At 39.6% G+C, this 15,719-nt stretch overlaps 1 protein-coding gene across 1 annotated transcript in view; it reads right to left on the bottom strand.

Moving 5' to 3' along the window:
* Positions 1 to 4,275: 4,275 nt before the first annotated feature.
* STAT4 (signal transducer and activator of transcription 4) overlaps positions 4,276 to 15,719 on the bottom strand; it is a 95,216-nt gene continuing 83,772 nt past the window's right edge. The window contains exons 15-24 of the mRNA XM_045858090.1: positions 15,348 to 15,431; positions 13,771 to 13,869; positions 12,100 to 12,235; positions 9,951 to 10,000; positions 9,233 to 9,327; positions 8,787 to 8,923; positions 8,319 to 8,510; positions 5,895 to 5,961; positions 5,417 to 5,525; positions 4,276 to 4,483 (exon numbers count right to left, since the gene is read on the bottom strand). Coding sequence (XP_045714046.1) covers positions 4,457 to 4,483; positions 5,417 to 5,525; positions 5,895 to 5,961; positions 8,319 to 8,510; positions 8,787 to 8,923; positions 9,233 to 9,327; positions 9,951 to 10,000; positions 12,100 to 12,235; positions 13,771 to 13,869; positions 15,348 to 15,431 — 996 coding nt within the window. The 3' untranslated portion in view covers positions 4,276 to 4,456. The remainder of the gene's footprint in view (positions 4,484 to 5,416; positions 5,526 to 5,894; positions 5,962 to 8,318; positions 8,511 to 8,786; positions 8,924 to 9,232; positions 9,328 to 9,950; positions 10,001 to 12,099; positions 12,236 to 13,770; positions 13,870 to 15,347; positions 15,432 to 15,719) is intronic.

The raw sequence follows: 15,719 nt of genomic DNA, 5'->3' as shown, positions 1-15,719 counted from the left end.
TGGTCTGGGCTGGCACTGGGCACACGTGAGGCAATTGATCATCGTTTCTCTCTCACCTCAATGTTTCTCTCCCTTTCTTCCTCTCTCCCTTCCCCCTCCCTAAAAATAAATTAGTAAAATCTTAAAAAAAAATGAAAAGAATTCCAAGAAGGCAACAGCAAAGCGTTAAACCAAGCATGGGCCCTTCTGAGTGCTTGACCCTGTGCTACTGCCTAGGTTGCACACCCATGAAGTCCCTAGTGTGGGAATCTGGGGAGGAAGATTTCTCCTGTAGAAACATTGTTACATGTTTACTTAAAACACATGAAAACTTAGATACAACGAGGAAACAGGTTATAATGCCACTTCTTCCTGTAGCACTTGGAATGATGACATCTAGAGTGTTCAGCTTCCCTACATGATCAGGCCTTGCCTCCCTTCTAACCCATCTTGTTCCGCTTTCTTCATGCTTCACTGTGCTGTCCTCTCCAGGGCCTCTTCCTGCTCCTCAGGTAACCCAGGCTTTTACCTGCCTAGGTCCTGTGTGTATCATGCTTTGGGGATGCTGTTTTCCTGGCTGTGTTCATGGATTGGCTCCTCATTCTTTAGATCCTCAGCTCAAAGATCCTCTCCTCAGAGAGACCTTCGTTTACCCCTTTTCCCAGTTACTTGATGTCACATTTCTGTTCTTTTTAGCACTTATTAAATCTGTCCTTGATTATGTGCTTGTCTGTTTTTCTCTTCCCTTACAGAAGGAGGAACTTTGTGCTGTTACAGCCTGTCTCACCTTGCTTTGCAGAGGATATTAAGCCCAATGCCCTGAGGTATCTCTGTGTGAATTATCTTCTTTCCTGTACATCTAGAATGATATTCATTATGTACCATCCTTGGGAAACTGAGAAAACAATTAAGCAAATTGCTAATCTGTGTCTGTGGTTCAGATGGGAAACCCTCGTTGAGAAAGGCAATGCCTGATACAAAGCAGTTCTCAACAGTTTTTCGATGAGTGGATAACATCATTGACCCACTGGAATCAGGAATCACAGGTTAATTCAACCATTCAGACCTTAGCACTGGCACTAGGCCTATGGAACTAGAATGGAGGGGGAGGAGAATAAAGAGCATTTGTATTCTGAAAAACTCCCTTAAAGGATTTTAATGAGAGCACCATTCTTCCACCCCCTTTAACCTCTCCCCCTCTCCGCCCTGCCTGGATGTACTTTAAGAGTCTTCCCATCAGAGGCAGTTGGTGAGATGTCTAAGTGGCTGACTGGCAAACCTAATGTAAGAGAGTGTTGTGTAGCGTTTTTATAAGGGGCAGGAGTAGTAAAGACTGTCATTTAATGAGAAGGAGTTAAGGGAAAATTTCAGGAACACTTGACTGGGCAGATGTCTGGATGGCTGGCACTCATGAGATACCTAAATTAAAGGAAAGCTAAAGTAAGATAATAATCAAACATTATCATCCCAGAACATTTCTACAGAGTTTGGAAGTTAGGAGTGAGGTAAAGTAGAGGGGAAGTCCTATGTTGTTCGGGAAGTAGCAAGCAGGTTTTGGTTATTCAGTTTGAAGTATAATACTGGGGGTCATTCCATGATTTTAGAATTTGGAGGAATTGTAAAGGGAATTCTAGCTTAGTCTCACAGGATGACCAAAAAACAAGCGAAAGAAAGGTACCAATTATTGTCATCTATGTGTGCAAACCCAAATCATTAACAAATATTTATTACGGGGCTGGCTGTGCTAGACTCGAGGGATAGAACTAGGACACAGCCTTCTTAGTCTCTGGACATACAGAGCTTGCTTAATGTCTCATGAAGAAGACAGATGATATGTATTTACAAGAAAGGTGATAAGAAACGCGCTGGGGGATCTAAAGGATAGGAAGCAGGTGTTATGTGACCTGAGCCATCTGTGTGTGTGTGTTTCAGAGGAAGGCTTTTCAGAGCCTGAAGGATGAATGACTCTTCTCTGGGGTAGGTGAGATGGCGCTGGTGAGTTAAGAGGCTACAGTAGAGGCGGGTGAGTGCGAGCATGACCATCAAAGAAAACGAAAGTAGTTCAGTCAGTCTCTTGTGTGTATGTTTTGGAGGAAGAGAAGCTTTTTGGGGGGAGAAGTGATGAGAGATGAGATGAGAATTGAGTTGCAGCATAAAAAGAGACTAAAAAATGACTTTGGAAAGATTTATTAAGAAGTATGATCTTTGACTGGAACTGGGATTCTTAACTCTTTTTTGTGCCATGGACCCCTTTGGCGGTTCAATGAAACCTATGAATTCCTTCAAAGAATAATGTTTTTGTCAAATAAAATACATAAGATTGAAAAGGAAACCAAATACACTGAAATGGAGATTCCAAAATATTAAAAAGCAACTGTGTAATATAGCAATATAAGTGCTTCTTTATTAATGGCATTAAATAAAATCTAGCAATGGGTCTGATGAATGCGATTTTCAAGTTGTGCTTAGCAAAAGCAATATTTTGAGCTAAATGTGTAGTATGATAAAAATTATGGTGTAGGTTATGGCCTGTTGCCTGTATGCCTAATTAAAGAAAATTCTGTTTCAGAAAAAGTTTGTAGAAATAAAATTCTAACTATTGCCATCTAAATTCATGAACCTCCACGATTCTGTCCATACTCTCCAAGTAATAACTGCTAAACCAGAGCATCGTGAGCCATTTGAAGATTTCAGTAGGGAGTGAAATGACCCAATTCACTTATTAAGAACCCTCTGTCTACATAAGAAGTCACAGGGAATTGTTTGTTGTATTTACTGGAAGAGTGTTGCAGAGAACATCCTTCTTGTCCGGTTTTTATAGTGTCCTCTTTGTGAGGACCCTGGTTGACATGTTCTAGGGCTCACAGTGGTGGATAAACGACTATGGGTTTGTCAGAAAAGGGTGCATTTTGCTCTCTAAGCTATATATACTTCAGTAAGCCAGACATTATAAAATGCAGTCAGTCAAATCAATCAATGCTCGGGGTCAGTTTGAAAGCAGACTGTGTTGGAAATTGGAGTGTGCGCACAGAGACCAGTGTAGTAAGTCTGGACCACTGTTACCTGCTGGTAGAGCGCAGCGGTAGGATGGTCTGACTCCTAAATCCGCTCCTCCCACCACAGGGAGTGCGTAGGCCTCCCGAACCATGTGAGGTAAAGAAAGTCCCTTGGGGTCGTGGACTTAAATTCTTCTTTATGGGTTTTGGCGGGGAGCGGGGGCTTCCTTGTTATCTTAAGACTTTGAAGAAATCTACTGGCAGCTGTCTTTCTTCAGCATTTATTCCAGATGGAGGCACCAATATCCAGTAAAATTGGCCAAAGCAATTCTTTACATTAAAAAGAATTTGAAAAGGGATTAGCAAAATGGACATCTGTGATTGGTATAGGATGGGTGACAGGAAAAGTGAAAATATGATTAATATGTTGAAAATATACCTTATGTTTTATTAAATGCTGCTTATTTGCTCCTTGTTAGCAGAAAAAAAATATTCTGGGGTATAGAGGAAAAGATTGGTGGGACAGAATCTCCTATTAGGAAGGTAGATTATGTTAAATCTTTTTTTTTGGAACTCTTTTTTAATCAAACATTAGCCTCTTCCTGTTTGTCTTGCCTGGGGGACCAGAAGTGGGTGGAAGAAGTTAGAGAGGAGCCCTCCAGAGGGGACTGTCGCCTCTGACTGCAGTCAGGGCTCACCTTGGGTACCAGCCTCAGCACTTTCCTGCAGTAAGTCATTGCAGATGCCTTGGTGTTGTCTGGCTCAGCCTTTTCCCAGGGGCCTGGCGGACATCAGGAGCACCCCAAATCCTGGCACTTGGGGATCCCACACTATTCCTCAGGGCGTTAATTGGGCAATGTTACCACTAAGCATCCAGTCTGGCCCATAGTATCGGTTCCCTAGATAACCACCAGGAAGGACTTTGGGTCCCTCCCTCTCATAGGAGGTATTCCTGGCAGCAATATCAGCAGCTGTGAACCTCAACGTTGGAATAATGTTGGCACGGCAATCAAGAAGCTTCATAATTCACCCCCGGACACCCCAGGCAGTTTTGCTGTCAATGCCCCATTATTAACTCCATGTGTGTCTAGTGTGATGACTTACCTGCTGGAACTCGGGCCACTGGCTTATTGGCTTTTCCCTCAGGCCTTCCTATTGGTTTTTGAGTAATGTAGTGTGACTTTGTTATTCTTGATCTATTCTGAAATCTTAACACTTAAACCTTTTACAGCCAAAGTCGTAAACAAAGTCAGAAATGAAACAAATACAAATGAGTCTTTAGTTCATACTATATTAACACTTGGCTTTTAAAAGTGTCTTATCTGGCAAGCCCCCTACTGGGGGCATTGTGCCAGAGCCAGGAGAGCTTCAGACGTCAGTCGCTTCGGTATTTACAAAGGAATAGGATGTGTTTGTTGGCAAAGATCAGTCTTGATGCTTTTCGTTTGCTTCCTTCTTTTGAGTGTCAAGATTTTATCCTGTTATTCAGCAGAATATGGAGACTTCATCTAAAAGTGAAAAACAAAAATGACCTTTAAGGAAACTACTGTTTTGCAAATAAATTGCCATTTCTTATGTAACCATCCTTGGGTCTACTAAATATTCCATAATCATTCTACCAATTAACTACTAAATGTTCAAAAGGTACTTTTTCAGTAGATGAAAACTGTTTTAAGAAGGCCTACTCATCCCACCAAAAATGTGAGAGGGAACAGGTACAAAATGTAGCACAGGTTCTCTCATCACTAAATGATTTGGAATAAGCTGCCCATGGAGAGTATGGATTTTGCACCCCTAGAAGTCTCCACCCCTAGAAGAAAAGGACTGAAACCCACTTTATTTATAGTCAGAAATCTCTTGGGGCACAGAGTAGCTCCAAGATTCTGTTATTCTGAATTCTAATGTATGTTCACCCTTGTGTAAATTGGTGGTTTGAACTGCTTGACAGTATTGGGTATGAGTGGATAGATGCATCCTAAATCTCATTATTGCATTTACAATTTTGACTCTGTGCTCAGAAGAGTATTATTATATTGCTCTTGATTGTTACTCATACACTACTTGAAGAGACTCCTGGGAGGAACAATGCAAGCAACAATTAATAAAAAAAACAATTGAAATGTGTTGTGCTTAAACTGCTAAAATAAATATTAAACTAGGCTTATAAATATTGACTAATACATGTCGTCTGCTAATATGTGAAGAGAGTGGTGGGCAAGGGATGAAGTGTATTTGAGTGGGGTACAGGAATATTTTGCCCTATGGGAGCTTGTGATGGAAAGAATGTAAAGCAGTTCAAGTAAGTGAAGGTGTCTGCTTTCAATGTGGGTAGTGTCAGCAACACACAGGATCTTAGGGAACTTCAGTCCCTTTGGTTCGCATACCACTCTTGCTCATTTAGCGATGCCCTTTACTAGCCATGGAAAAGAAAGGGAACATACTGCAGTTTCAATTGTTGTGGGGCTCAGGTTTTCTCTCAGCACCGCATATACACTTGGAGACATGGGAAGAAGGTCTGATGGAGACTGTGGCTCAGCTGAATCATTTCGGCTTAAAGAAATAACAGGGTAAATATCGAACAGGGTTAAAAAACCATAGCTCATGCTGTCAGGAACTCAGCTCTGGAACTTTATCTATTTGTCACACTGAGACGCCTAACTCATCATTTGGTATCACAGCATTCAGCCTACTATGAAATATACGGCATATACAAGGGTAGCTTTGTAATTCCAATCATGACAGACTGTGGTGTGTCTTGAAGACTAGCTCTATGTATTAAAGAAAATGGGATATTGAAAATTAAAATGCTTTATTCTCAGTGATATATATTCTGCTGTACCCTTATGTTTCCTATAGAAAAGCTTTTCTTTTTGGATGAATTCAATCATATACGTTTTACATGTGACTGAGATTACTTACATTGTCGAGATGGGGATAAAAACAGAAGGAACATAACCTTTGTCTCCCCTTTCTGTTGGTCTTGAAACTGGAAAGGAAAAGCACAATGTTGGGAACAGTGATATCAATGTTATCGATAAAATTAGAAAAAAGGCTAGAAAGATATGCCATGTTAAAAAGAAGGGAGATAATACAATAGCTTAGTGATTCACAAAATATTTTAGTTCAGTATTTTGGATGAGCATAAAATGTTCAAGAAGAGAAAAACACATCTGTTAGTGGGCCCAGTCTGACTTTACATATTAATGTCTCTGAAATGCATGAGAAAAATTGGGAATCAGCTATATACCTGGCTTCTATGTTATATTTAAGTCTGTGAGGACTGATTTATTTATGTATGAAGGGGTTTATAGTGATTAAGAACTTTTCATTAAAACTGATACCAATCATAATCATATAAGTAGACAAGTTTTGAAGCACAGACATCAGTGCTTCCAAAATCACAGTAATGTGCAAGTTTCACCTTGGAAATACTCCCATATTTCTCTGGTATACTATATTGAACTTGTGCTTAATCCAACTGTAATGTGGACCAAAGTTTTCCAACTGTCATTTGTTTCATTGACATTTGTTGTTTCATATGATCGGATGTAAAGACACTTAGACTTTGTCATTGTTGCTTTATGTTGTTTTCTGTTTGTTTCAAAGGGGACGAAGTCCCAGCACGGCAACAGTCACCCTCTGTGAGTAACAGCTGTAGTGTACTCCACAAGCCAGTGCTCATAGATTTGGTTGCGATAGATGAACATTCCAATGGATTGTTTATACTTCCGTTAAAGAAACCGAATGGTGAACTTATATTACAATGATGTAGATAATTTCATGAATGTTCTTTCATGTAGTCGGCCAATATTTATCAAGTGCCTTTTTTTTTTTTGCCAGGTGTTATTTTAGGCCGTGAGCATACAACCAGGAAAGGCAGGCAGGTCAGCACTTGTTGGTGGTGGGCCAGGGCGGGGGAGATCCACAGCACTCTTGTTTCCTCCCAGGCAGATGAACAATACCGAGTTGGTGTGGTAACAAATGTGTATATGTAAACAGAGCTTATAAACTCTTGGCTTCGCTTACAAAACACAGACTTGCTTAACTTTTAACAGCTTTCTAATCATTACCTTCTCTTTCTTTTCCTCTCCCCAGTCACAGAAGTGAGGTCTGTGGTTCCATACAAGGAAGGAGAAAACCTAAACTCTACAAGTGGCTGTGAGAGGCTCCCATGGCCACGGGGAAGTGTGGTTATGAGACTAATAACCTGGCCAGACTGTGGGGAACACGTGGAGGCTGGGAAACAGATGGGGCCTCTGGAGGAAATTGCAGAACTGCCTGAGGCAGCAGGCGGGTCTGCGGTGTCCCTTTAACCAAGCTGGTTCCTTGAGAAGCTCCATCCTTGGTCAGAGCATCCTCCTGTTGGTAACAGATCTCTCACCCCAGGGCAAGATGGCAGCAGGAGGCAGTATTGCAGTAAGCCCAGGCAAGGCTAGCAAGATAACTGGATAAGGGAAAAGCCCCTCTTACTTGCTCTGGTACCTGATTGGGGGTGGGACCAGGGGAAAGCAGGCACACGCGGCATAGAAGTCAGAATGGCAGCAGGGGGAGGTGCAGATCTAGGGAAACCTGTCAGTCTAGCCAGGGGAAAGAAGGAGTTGGTGGGGTGGGGTGGAGGTGGGTGGGTGGAGGGAGGATGGGCCCTCCCAAAGTACTCAGAAGATTGGGAACTTAATTGAGGATTTCTGAGAAAGCACTTGGTCCCTCCCACACTGAAAGGTAATATAATCCCAAGGCAGGAAAGGGATAGGATTGGACCCATACTAGCCAGTGCCTTTGTGGGACCTTCTGACCCTAGAAGCCACATGGCTGATGGCAGCACCAGCCCCATGTGCAGGTTCCAGGAAGGAGTCTGAGGGCTGACACTGGCCAGGAGAAAAGCTGAGCTCCTTGGATGACTACTCAGCAGTTCCCAAAGGACTGCACTTTAGATGGGAGAAGGAACTCTGGACACTGCCTTTGGCTTTGGTCTGGCTGAGGTTGGCTAGGTTTTCCTCCAGGTCCCAGAGGGGATGGGCTTTGACACAAGAGTCTGCCGTTCTCCCAGATTGTGCTGCATTTGAATAAAAACCTCCTTCCTTCCTCACCAGAATTTGCCTATGTGACGGCAGGCGATGAACCCTCATTTTGCTTAGGTAACAGTTACAGCTGCTGATGAGCTGTAACAGTCCCTTTTCAGTAACTGCTGACATGCCTCTTTTTTGTTATAGTTTGACCTCCACATAACCCTTACATCTGGTAATGATCAAAGTAAACTTAAAAAAAGGAACTTCATTTACTTTTATCTAATACAAGGTTAGTTTCCAAAATATTAAGAGGAAAAGTAAGTGGAGAGAGCCTAACCTTCATATGGCTGGGAGCTGTAGTGTTTACCGAAGGCTTTGTCTTTGGGAATGTCAGGATATAGGTACTTCAGAGGGTTTTCAGGAATGTTTTCAGCCATAATAACCTTGTAGTCTCGAAGGATGTCAGCGAATGGCAGAGCTGACAACCGGCCTTTATTATAGGGTTCTACAGAGTGGAACCTGACTTCTCCTGGAAAAACAGAAAGCAAGGGAATTATCAGGTTTCTGTACTTTAGATGGCATTCTTCGTGGCCTTTCTTCCTGCCCACGTGATCTTCACGTCTCTGGTTATAAAATGATGCCAGCCTTCCTCAGCCGACTGGACAAGAGCGATTGCCACATGATAGAGGGCACCCACACAGGCTGTGAGAAATTCATGGTGCACACTATACACTTTTGAAAACTGAAATACTGGTAACCGAACTCAATACTAATTTCACAGGAATAAATAATAATGAACATGTACCGTTTTCAGAGTGGTCCACCCAGGTGAAAGTTATTCCTCCAAGGTGGCTTTCACTGAATCTTAACAAAAAGGTTCCAGGCATTTTATCCTTTAGCAAGAGTCTTTCCTTCTCTTTGCTAACAAAGCCCATGACATACCTGAAAAGGGAACGATGGATAGTTTTATCTTATCAAATGCTTTAGTTTACTGCATTTGCATTTGTTTCATTTTCAAAGAACAGGCCTAAATTTATTTTTAGTATAGCCAAAAGTTAATGATGTCTGAAATACTCTTATACAGATTAAAGTAAATATCAACATTCTATGAAGAATGTAAGAAATTGCAACTATTCCTCCCCCGACCCTGCCCATGACACTGAACATGTTTAAAAAGAAAGGGGGAAAAAAACAACAGCATAAAAATAAAAACCTAATGAACTCGTATGGAAAATGTAGCCTGGAACTCACCCATCAATCCAAAGGGGAAGAATGTGTTTCTTAATTAGATCTAATATTGCTTCAAGCCATGTCCAAAAGGTAAATGATTTACCAGGTAAGTGTTCCTGTTAGAGCAAACAAATACAGCATAATAGTTATTTCAATAGTGATGTTGATATAATAATTCAAGTTCCTTTTTTAAAGTGAAAGATTTTCTTTGAGACACTTTAGAGTTTCTTTTTAAAATACTCTTATTCAGAAAATCCTCAAAATCCAGATTGGGATATAGCAACTTAAAAAGGGCCACTGTTATCTTTCCCGATCAACTCTACAGTATAAAAAATGATAAAACCAATTTTGGCAAGGACACAAGGGAATATGAACTCTGATTTCTGGTCAGGACTGTAAATTCAGACAAATTTTTCTATGAGGCTATCAGGCAATATATATTGAAAGCTTTAAATATTCCTTTAACTCTTTACTCAACAATCTTTTAGGATTTTTATCTGAAAGAAATATTTAGACAAGTAGAAAAAGGTATATACCAGATCCTAATTGTAACATTAAAAAAGTGACCAAAACTGTAAACATTGATATCTAACTGGTTGTTTATAATGTATTCCCCATATCTTTCCAAATTAAATGCATACTGCAATTAATAAAACACTATAATTGTTAGGTAGGGAAAAAAGGAAGCACTATTTTTTTAAAAACGTATAAATGATATCCCCCCTTCCCTTGTTTGTACCTTACAGAACTTAGACCAGGTGAGATGACCATCACTGTAGCTAGATTGGACTAAAATGAAAGAAAAGAATGAAACTTTTATTAAACAATTAGGTTCTTCAATTTGGTGCTCAGTGTAGACCCCCCTTCTTTCAAACATCTCTTACACACCTGCTATGTGTTTACAATGTATTTAATGCTAGGAACAGTAAAAATAGTTTATGAAATTTATTATCTAGGAGAGAATTCTTTTCCATGGAGGAGCTAAAGATAACTTTAGGAAGGGGGTAGGTGTCTAGGACCAAGTCGCCATGAATGGGTAGGAAATAAATTGTCAGTGGAGAAGGAGAAGCAAGAATAATATAGGGTGGAACATAGTGGACATGAATATGGCTTATACAGAAGACAGTAGGAGCAGCCCAATGTTGGTGAATAAACATAAAATCAATTTGTATAAGACTAAGCCAGATTACCCAGAGTCTTGACTTACTATGCAAAGAATGGACCAGAGGTCTATTAAGCAATAAGGAGCCATTGACTGTTTTGATCCAGGGTAGTGGAAGGATACAAGAGTTTCTATCTAAATTTCTAAGAAAAGTATACTAATAGGAATACATTGATAATCTGAAAGTATATGGCGGCTGTCTATGCTACATATTTAAAAGATTTATTCACCCATCCTCAAATATTTATTGATTTCCCACTACTGTGGTTTATGAATTAAATAAGGATCAAAAAGGATATTTACATTAGTAAATTTTGTAATATTCTTAAAGCCCTGATTTATTTAAATACCTATTGATCATAGTCACAAGTGGCAATCCAGCATCACCAGTAAGTCAAACGTAACCAAATCACACACGTTTTCTTTTTTTAAAGTATATTTTGCTGATTATGGTATTACAGTTGTCCTAATTTTTCCCTCATTGCCCCCCTCTGCCCAGTACCCCATTCCCTCCAATTCTCCCCTCCTTAGCTCATGTCCATGGGTCGTGCAAATAAGTTCTTTGGCTTCTCCGTTTGAATGCATCCTTGGCCCTACTTTAACTGAAATATATATAAATCCAAGTCTAAACTTGTTTTTGGTGCTAAATGTGTTTATACCAAACTCGTCAAAATATAGATATCTTTTCAAATTCTTTTAGAGAAAGCTTAACATCATAGTTACTACACTGAGTACCAATAAGTCTGTTTTGCAAATTTCAGAAATGTCAAAACTGAAATTTTCTCTTTTTTTTTGAAAAAGATTTTATTTATTTTTAGAGAGAGGTGAAGGGAAGGAGAATGAGAGGGAGAGAAACATCCATGTGTGAGAGATACATTGATTGCTTGGCTCTTACATGCCCCCAGTTGGTACCTGGCCCACAACCCAGGCATGTGCCCTGACTGGGAATCAAACCAGTGACTCTTTGGTTGAGAGGCCAGCACTCAATCTACTGAGCCACACCAGCGAGGGCAAAACTGAAATTTTCTTGGTATAAAGAATTATATCAAGCCCTGGCTGGAGTAGCTCAGTGGACTGAGCACGGGCTGCGAACCAAAGCATCGCAGGTTCGATTCCCAGTCAGGGCACATGCCTGGGTTGCAGGCCACAGCCCCCAGCAACCACACATTGATGTTTCTCTCTCTTTCTCTTTCTCCCTCCCTTCCCTCTCTAAAAATAAATGAATAAAATCTTAAAAAGAATTGTATCAGTAATATAAAGTGCTACCTGGTGGTTTTTAATTTCTATTAAATTCTGTGGTCCTGGAATCACCTATTTTCTTGTTGGTTAATGACTATAATGATATTAGTATGAAAGATCAAGGCACCACTAAGACTTCACATTATACTCAGTGGAAATGGCATAAGAACACTCCAGAGACTCGAGTGTGGGATGAAATGGAAGGAGCTATAGAACTGGATAGCCCTAGCCTGTGCCCCAACTGCTATAAACTAGCCATGCAGCTGTGGCAAGTTACTCGACTATCCTCGTTTATAAAATAGATTATTCTGCCTAATTATCATTTAAAGAACTTTTTAAAAAAAGTATGTAGTATTTAGCCCTGTGCTTGGCACTCAATAAATTGTGATGATCATTGTTACTATTGATAGTAGTAATATCACCCTGGTTCCTTAAAGGCTTGAGTACCAAAAACAGGGGTAAGTCCCCCGTGTCTACCAGCTCTCACCTGTAAGCTTCTCTGCCAGCATATTGAGTTGATCTGTGTTAAGGCCACGACCAACATATGATGAAAACTGCCAGCTCATCACTTCCAGGAGTTGACTTAAAGTGACGGATGGAGGATTATTAAAGAAAACCAAGTTCTGAAATAGAGTTGTAATGATTATATTTATTAATCACATCAAATACACTGTAATTCAATATATAGGATTCCTGATTTAAACTCTTCAGGACAACCTAAGCTAACAATACAGAATAAAGAAGAGAAACTAGGGTTAGTGTTTATGCCAGATTCTGGAGGAAGGCTGTGCACTGACATTTTAGGAACCATATGTAATTTGCATTCCCAAATTCCTCATCTGGGAATAGAGCAGAATCTGGGATGGTTAGTGTAACAGATTTGGTGGCTTTCTGATAGAAGAAGGATGCTGAAGAAAGCTAAGCGCAGCAAAACCACTTTTAGGCTAGAGAACAGAGATATATCCTATCTCCTTCCTACGTCCTGGAGTTGAATGGAAAGCTCTGAGCGCATGTACCTCCTAATAGGGAATGACATTTAATTTGAGGGGTGAGGGCTGTTTTTGTCTTTAAAGACCAGGTGACTTCTCTAGTGAGCTCTGTTCTTCTCATGCAGGCTGAGAGGGAGCGAGACATTTCAGCACAGCCTTCCTCTGAAGTTAACTATGTTGGATGTCAAGGCACAGGAAGGTGAGAAGGCATATGCTGAGTCATTTTCCCCATTGTTTCCTTATTAGGCACATTCAATTAAAGGGAAAGAACACTTAGAGCTGACTCATTATCTCTGTTCTTACTGCTGGGACCAAGTAAAAGAAGTCTTCCCTTTGGAAGCAATATTTGCTTTGAGTTAAAAAGAAATTTGTCATTTACATCTGACCTATATTCTCCAGACGTTGGTGGTTTCCAGGACAACACAATGAGGTTTTGTAAGAGGGAACGGGGGGAAGCGCTTACTCATCTTTTTTGCCACGCCCTTCCCTGGTTGGCTTTTAAGAAAGGCAAGTATTCTCTGCTTGCTTTGTTACTTGAGGCCAATTTTTGGTCAATGTCTCATATAACCACAAGATGGCATTAAAGCCCACCTAGAGCCCACAATGAATTAAATCTGTAACTAACTTCAAGGGATCAAATTTACAATCAACTCAAAAATTTGTACAATCAGAGTGTAGTTGGGCAAAGTTGATGTATAGTTGTTTGGGAACCACTTACTCCCTCTGTAAAGAGCCTGTGTGGAGGCATGGCCAAAAGTAGTTGAGGAGGCAAATGCAGCAATCAGATATCAAATTCTGGAGCAAGGTGTCTCCCTGCAGCCCAGTTAGCAGAGCCACAGGATGACCCTAGAACTCTCTCTGATGGACATATTTGGGAGCTGACCAGACCCTCTGTCACTTTTGCTAACCAGAACTCTCTCAGGGTCCAAGTACATGTGAACACAAAACTTTGAATATGACATGAGAGAGGAACTGTACAAGTAGATATATTGAAGCTCTGAAATAAAACAACTGAAAAAGACATGCCAAAATTTTATTTACATGTATATATTTTATAAAAGATTATATATAAAATATTATATATTAAAAAATCTTTTGATGCAGATGGATTTTGTTGACAAAACAAATCGAATAGAATTAAAGGAGGAGAATAAGAATAGAGACTCTACCTGGGAATCGTTGGTGGACACATTATACCAAATGATGGATGCCCAAGCATTGGGTAGCTGACTGACATTGGAAATCATCACCACAGGTAATGAGCTGGTCTGGTTAAAAACAAAAAGGGCATAGTTATCTTACATTGATTTTAAACTTGACCCTTTCCCCTAAAGGGCCACCTCAAGCCAATCCCATTCCTCCAGTCCTGGTGTCTACACTGCCTTGATCACTAAAATGACTTATGAAGGCACTGGAACTTTCTGAGAATGTATGAGTCGAAGTACAGGGAAGAAGAAACTATACAAACAGGAATCCCTTTGAAAGTGCTTGGCCAGTCAGCTTCTCTAATATGTTCCCTGTTACCATGTAAATATTTATACTTTCTTATATGACATACTGCCTAAAATGCAAGTAATTAGAGCTTGTATTAATTTGCAACTATTCTTTTAATAAGTTACATTAAAGAGTCCAGCTTTAAATTTATCTCTGGAATGGATCAATATGTTCAAATTATGATCTGACATCTAATTACTAGACATGGGAGTTTTAATTGTAGAAGATGGTGAGGTAAGCAATATTGGGATACACAGCATTATGGGAGACAGTGCTGTCTGATCTGTTGGTGTAGAACTCAACTGAATAGTTTTGGTACTGTACCTTTTAACCTCTAGAATAAACAGATTTTCTCAGACTACTCTGGAAAACCAAGCAACTTTCATTAGTCCCTCCCCAGCAACAGAGGGTAGGCAGCTATAGACAGTGAAATAACCAGATGAGGAACTATAGCTCATGGAAACATGTTTAGGGAAAAGAGATGAGCAAGGAATCCATGGAAGATTTTATGAATATGTTCACATTTGTTAAGATAAAAAGCAAAGGTAGAACTCTAAAATAATACATCTCATGCAAACAGGGTCATATTCAGGGTGTGTGAAATTGTTCTTATTCATTTATTTATTCAACAAATGTTGAGCAACTGCCATGTGGCAGGCATGGTGCTAGGCACTGGTGACAGAATGACAAATGCAGAATGATGTCCTGCCTTCACGGAGCTCACAATTGGTCATGTTCAATTTCCCCCAAGTTTCTGTATTCCTTGTTTGAGTTCAATGGTGAATGTTATAAAAGGATCTAAACAATGTACTTGTATGTTCCTATCATTTATCTTTACTGATTACATTAGAAAAACTTTTCTGAGGGATTTTTATGTACAAGTTAAATTTTTGAAAATATATTACTACGTGACATGGCTTAAGAATACTTATTTCTCTTTAGGCTTTCCACTGAGCATCCATGACTCAGAAAAATCCCAGAAAGCAAAACAAACATGCAATGTGGCCAACAAATAATTCAATATATGTATATTGACTTGATAATGCTCATGAGACTTTAACATTCATATTTAACCAGAATAGTAGTATGTTGACTAATCAGTAAATATTTGACATATTGATTTTCTAAATTAAGACAAAAATAATGAACAGGGATGTACTGAAACCTAGAAAGACTGAGGTTTTATCTACAAATGCTGACCAATTCCTGAACATGTTATTAGTAAACAGTAGATGTTTCTTGAAATACCTACCTCCAAATCTATAGTCAGGCCATAGAGGCAGATCTGTGTTTCGAATGTTATGGAATGAAGCTCTTCGGTCACCATGTGGCAGCCCTAAAGGAGAAAGAAATAAGTTTTTATCTTACAAATATGAACTTGCTACCTATTATTAAGTCTGTTTCAAGAAGAATCAACAAATTCTTAGAGTATATGCCCCCAAACGTTCCCCAGGAGGGAACATTTTCTCTTATTATTTTACAAGTTATTTAGAACATATTAATATAGAGTTTGAGTAATCTTCATTTCCAAAAACACAATAATTTTAAGTCTCCAAGATAATATAATTTCTGACTTTTAAAATTCTAGCATATTTTCATCAGTTGAAATTCAGACAAATAGTTC

This window comes from Phyllostomus hastatus, unplaced genomic scaffold (assembly GCF_019186645.2).
Source record: "Phyllostomus hastatus isolate PE091 unplaced genomic scaffold, TTU_PhHast_1.1 phas_contig_1, whole genome shotgun sequence".
Lineage (NCBI taxonomy): Eukaryota > Metazoa > Chordata > Mammalia > Chiroptera > Phyllostomidae > Phyllostomus > Phyllostomus hastatus.
Note: the sequence above shows the minus strand (reverse complement) of the source record. Positions and strands in the feature narration are given on the sequence as shown.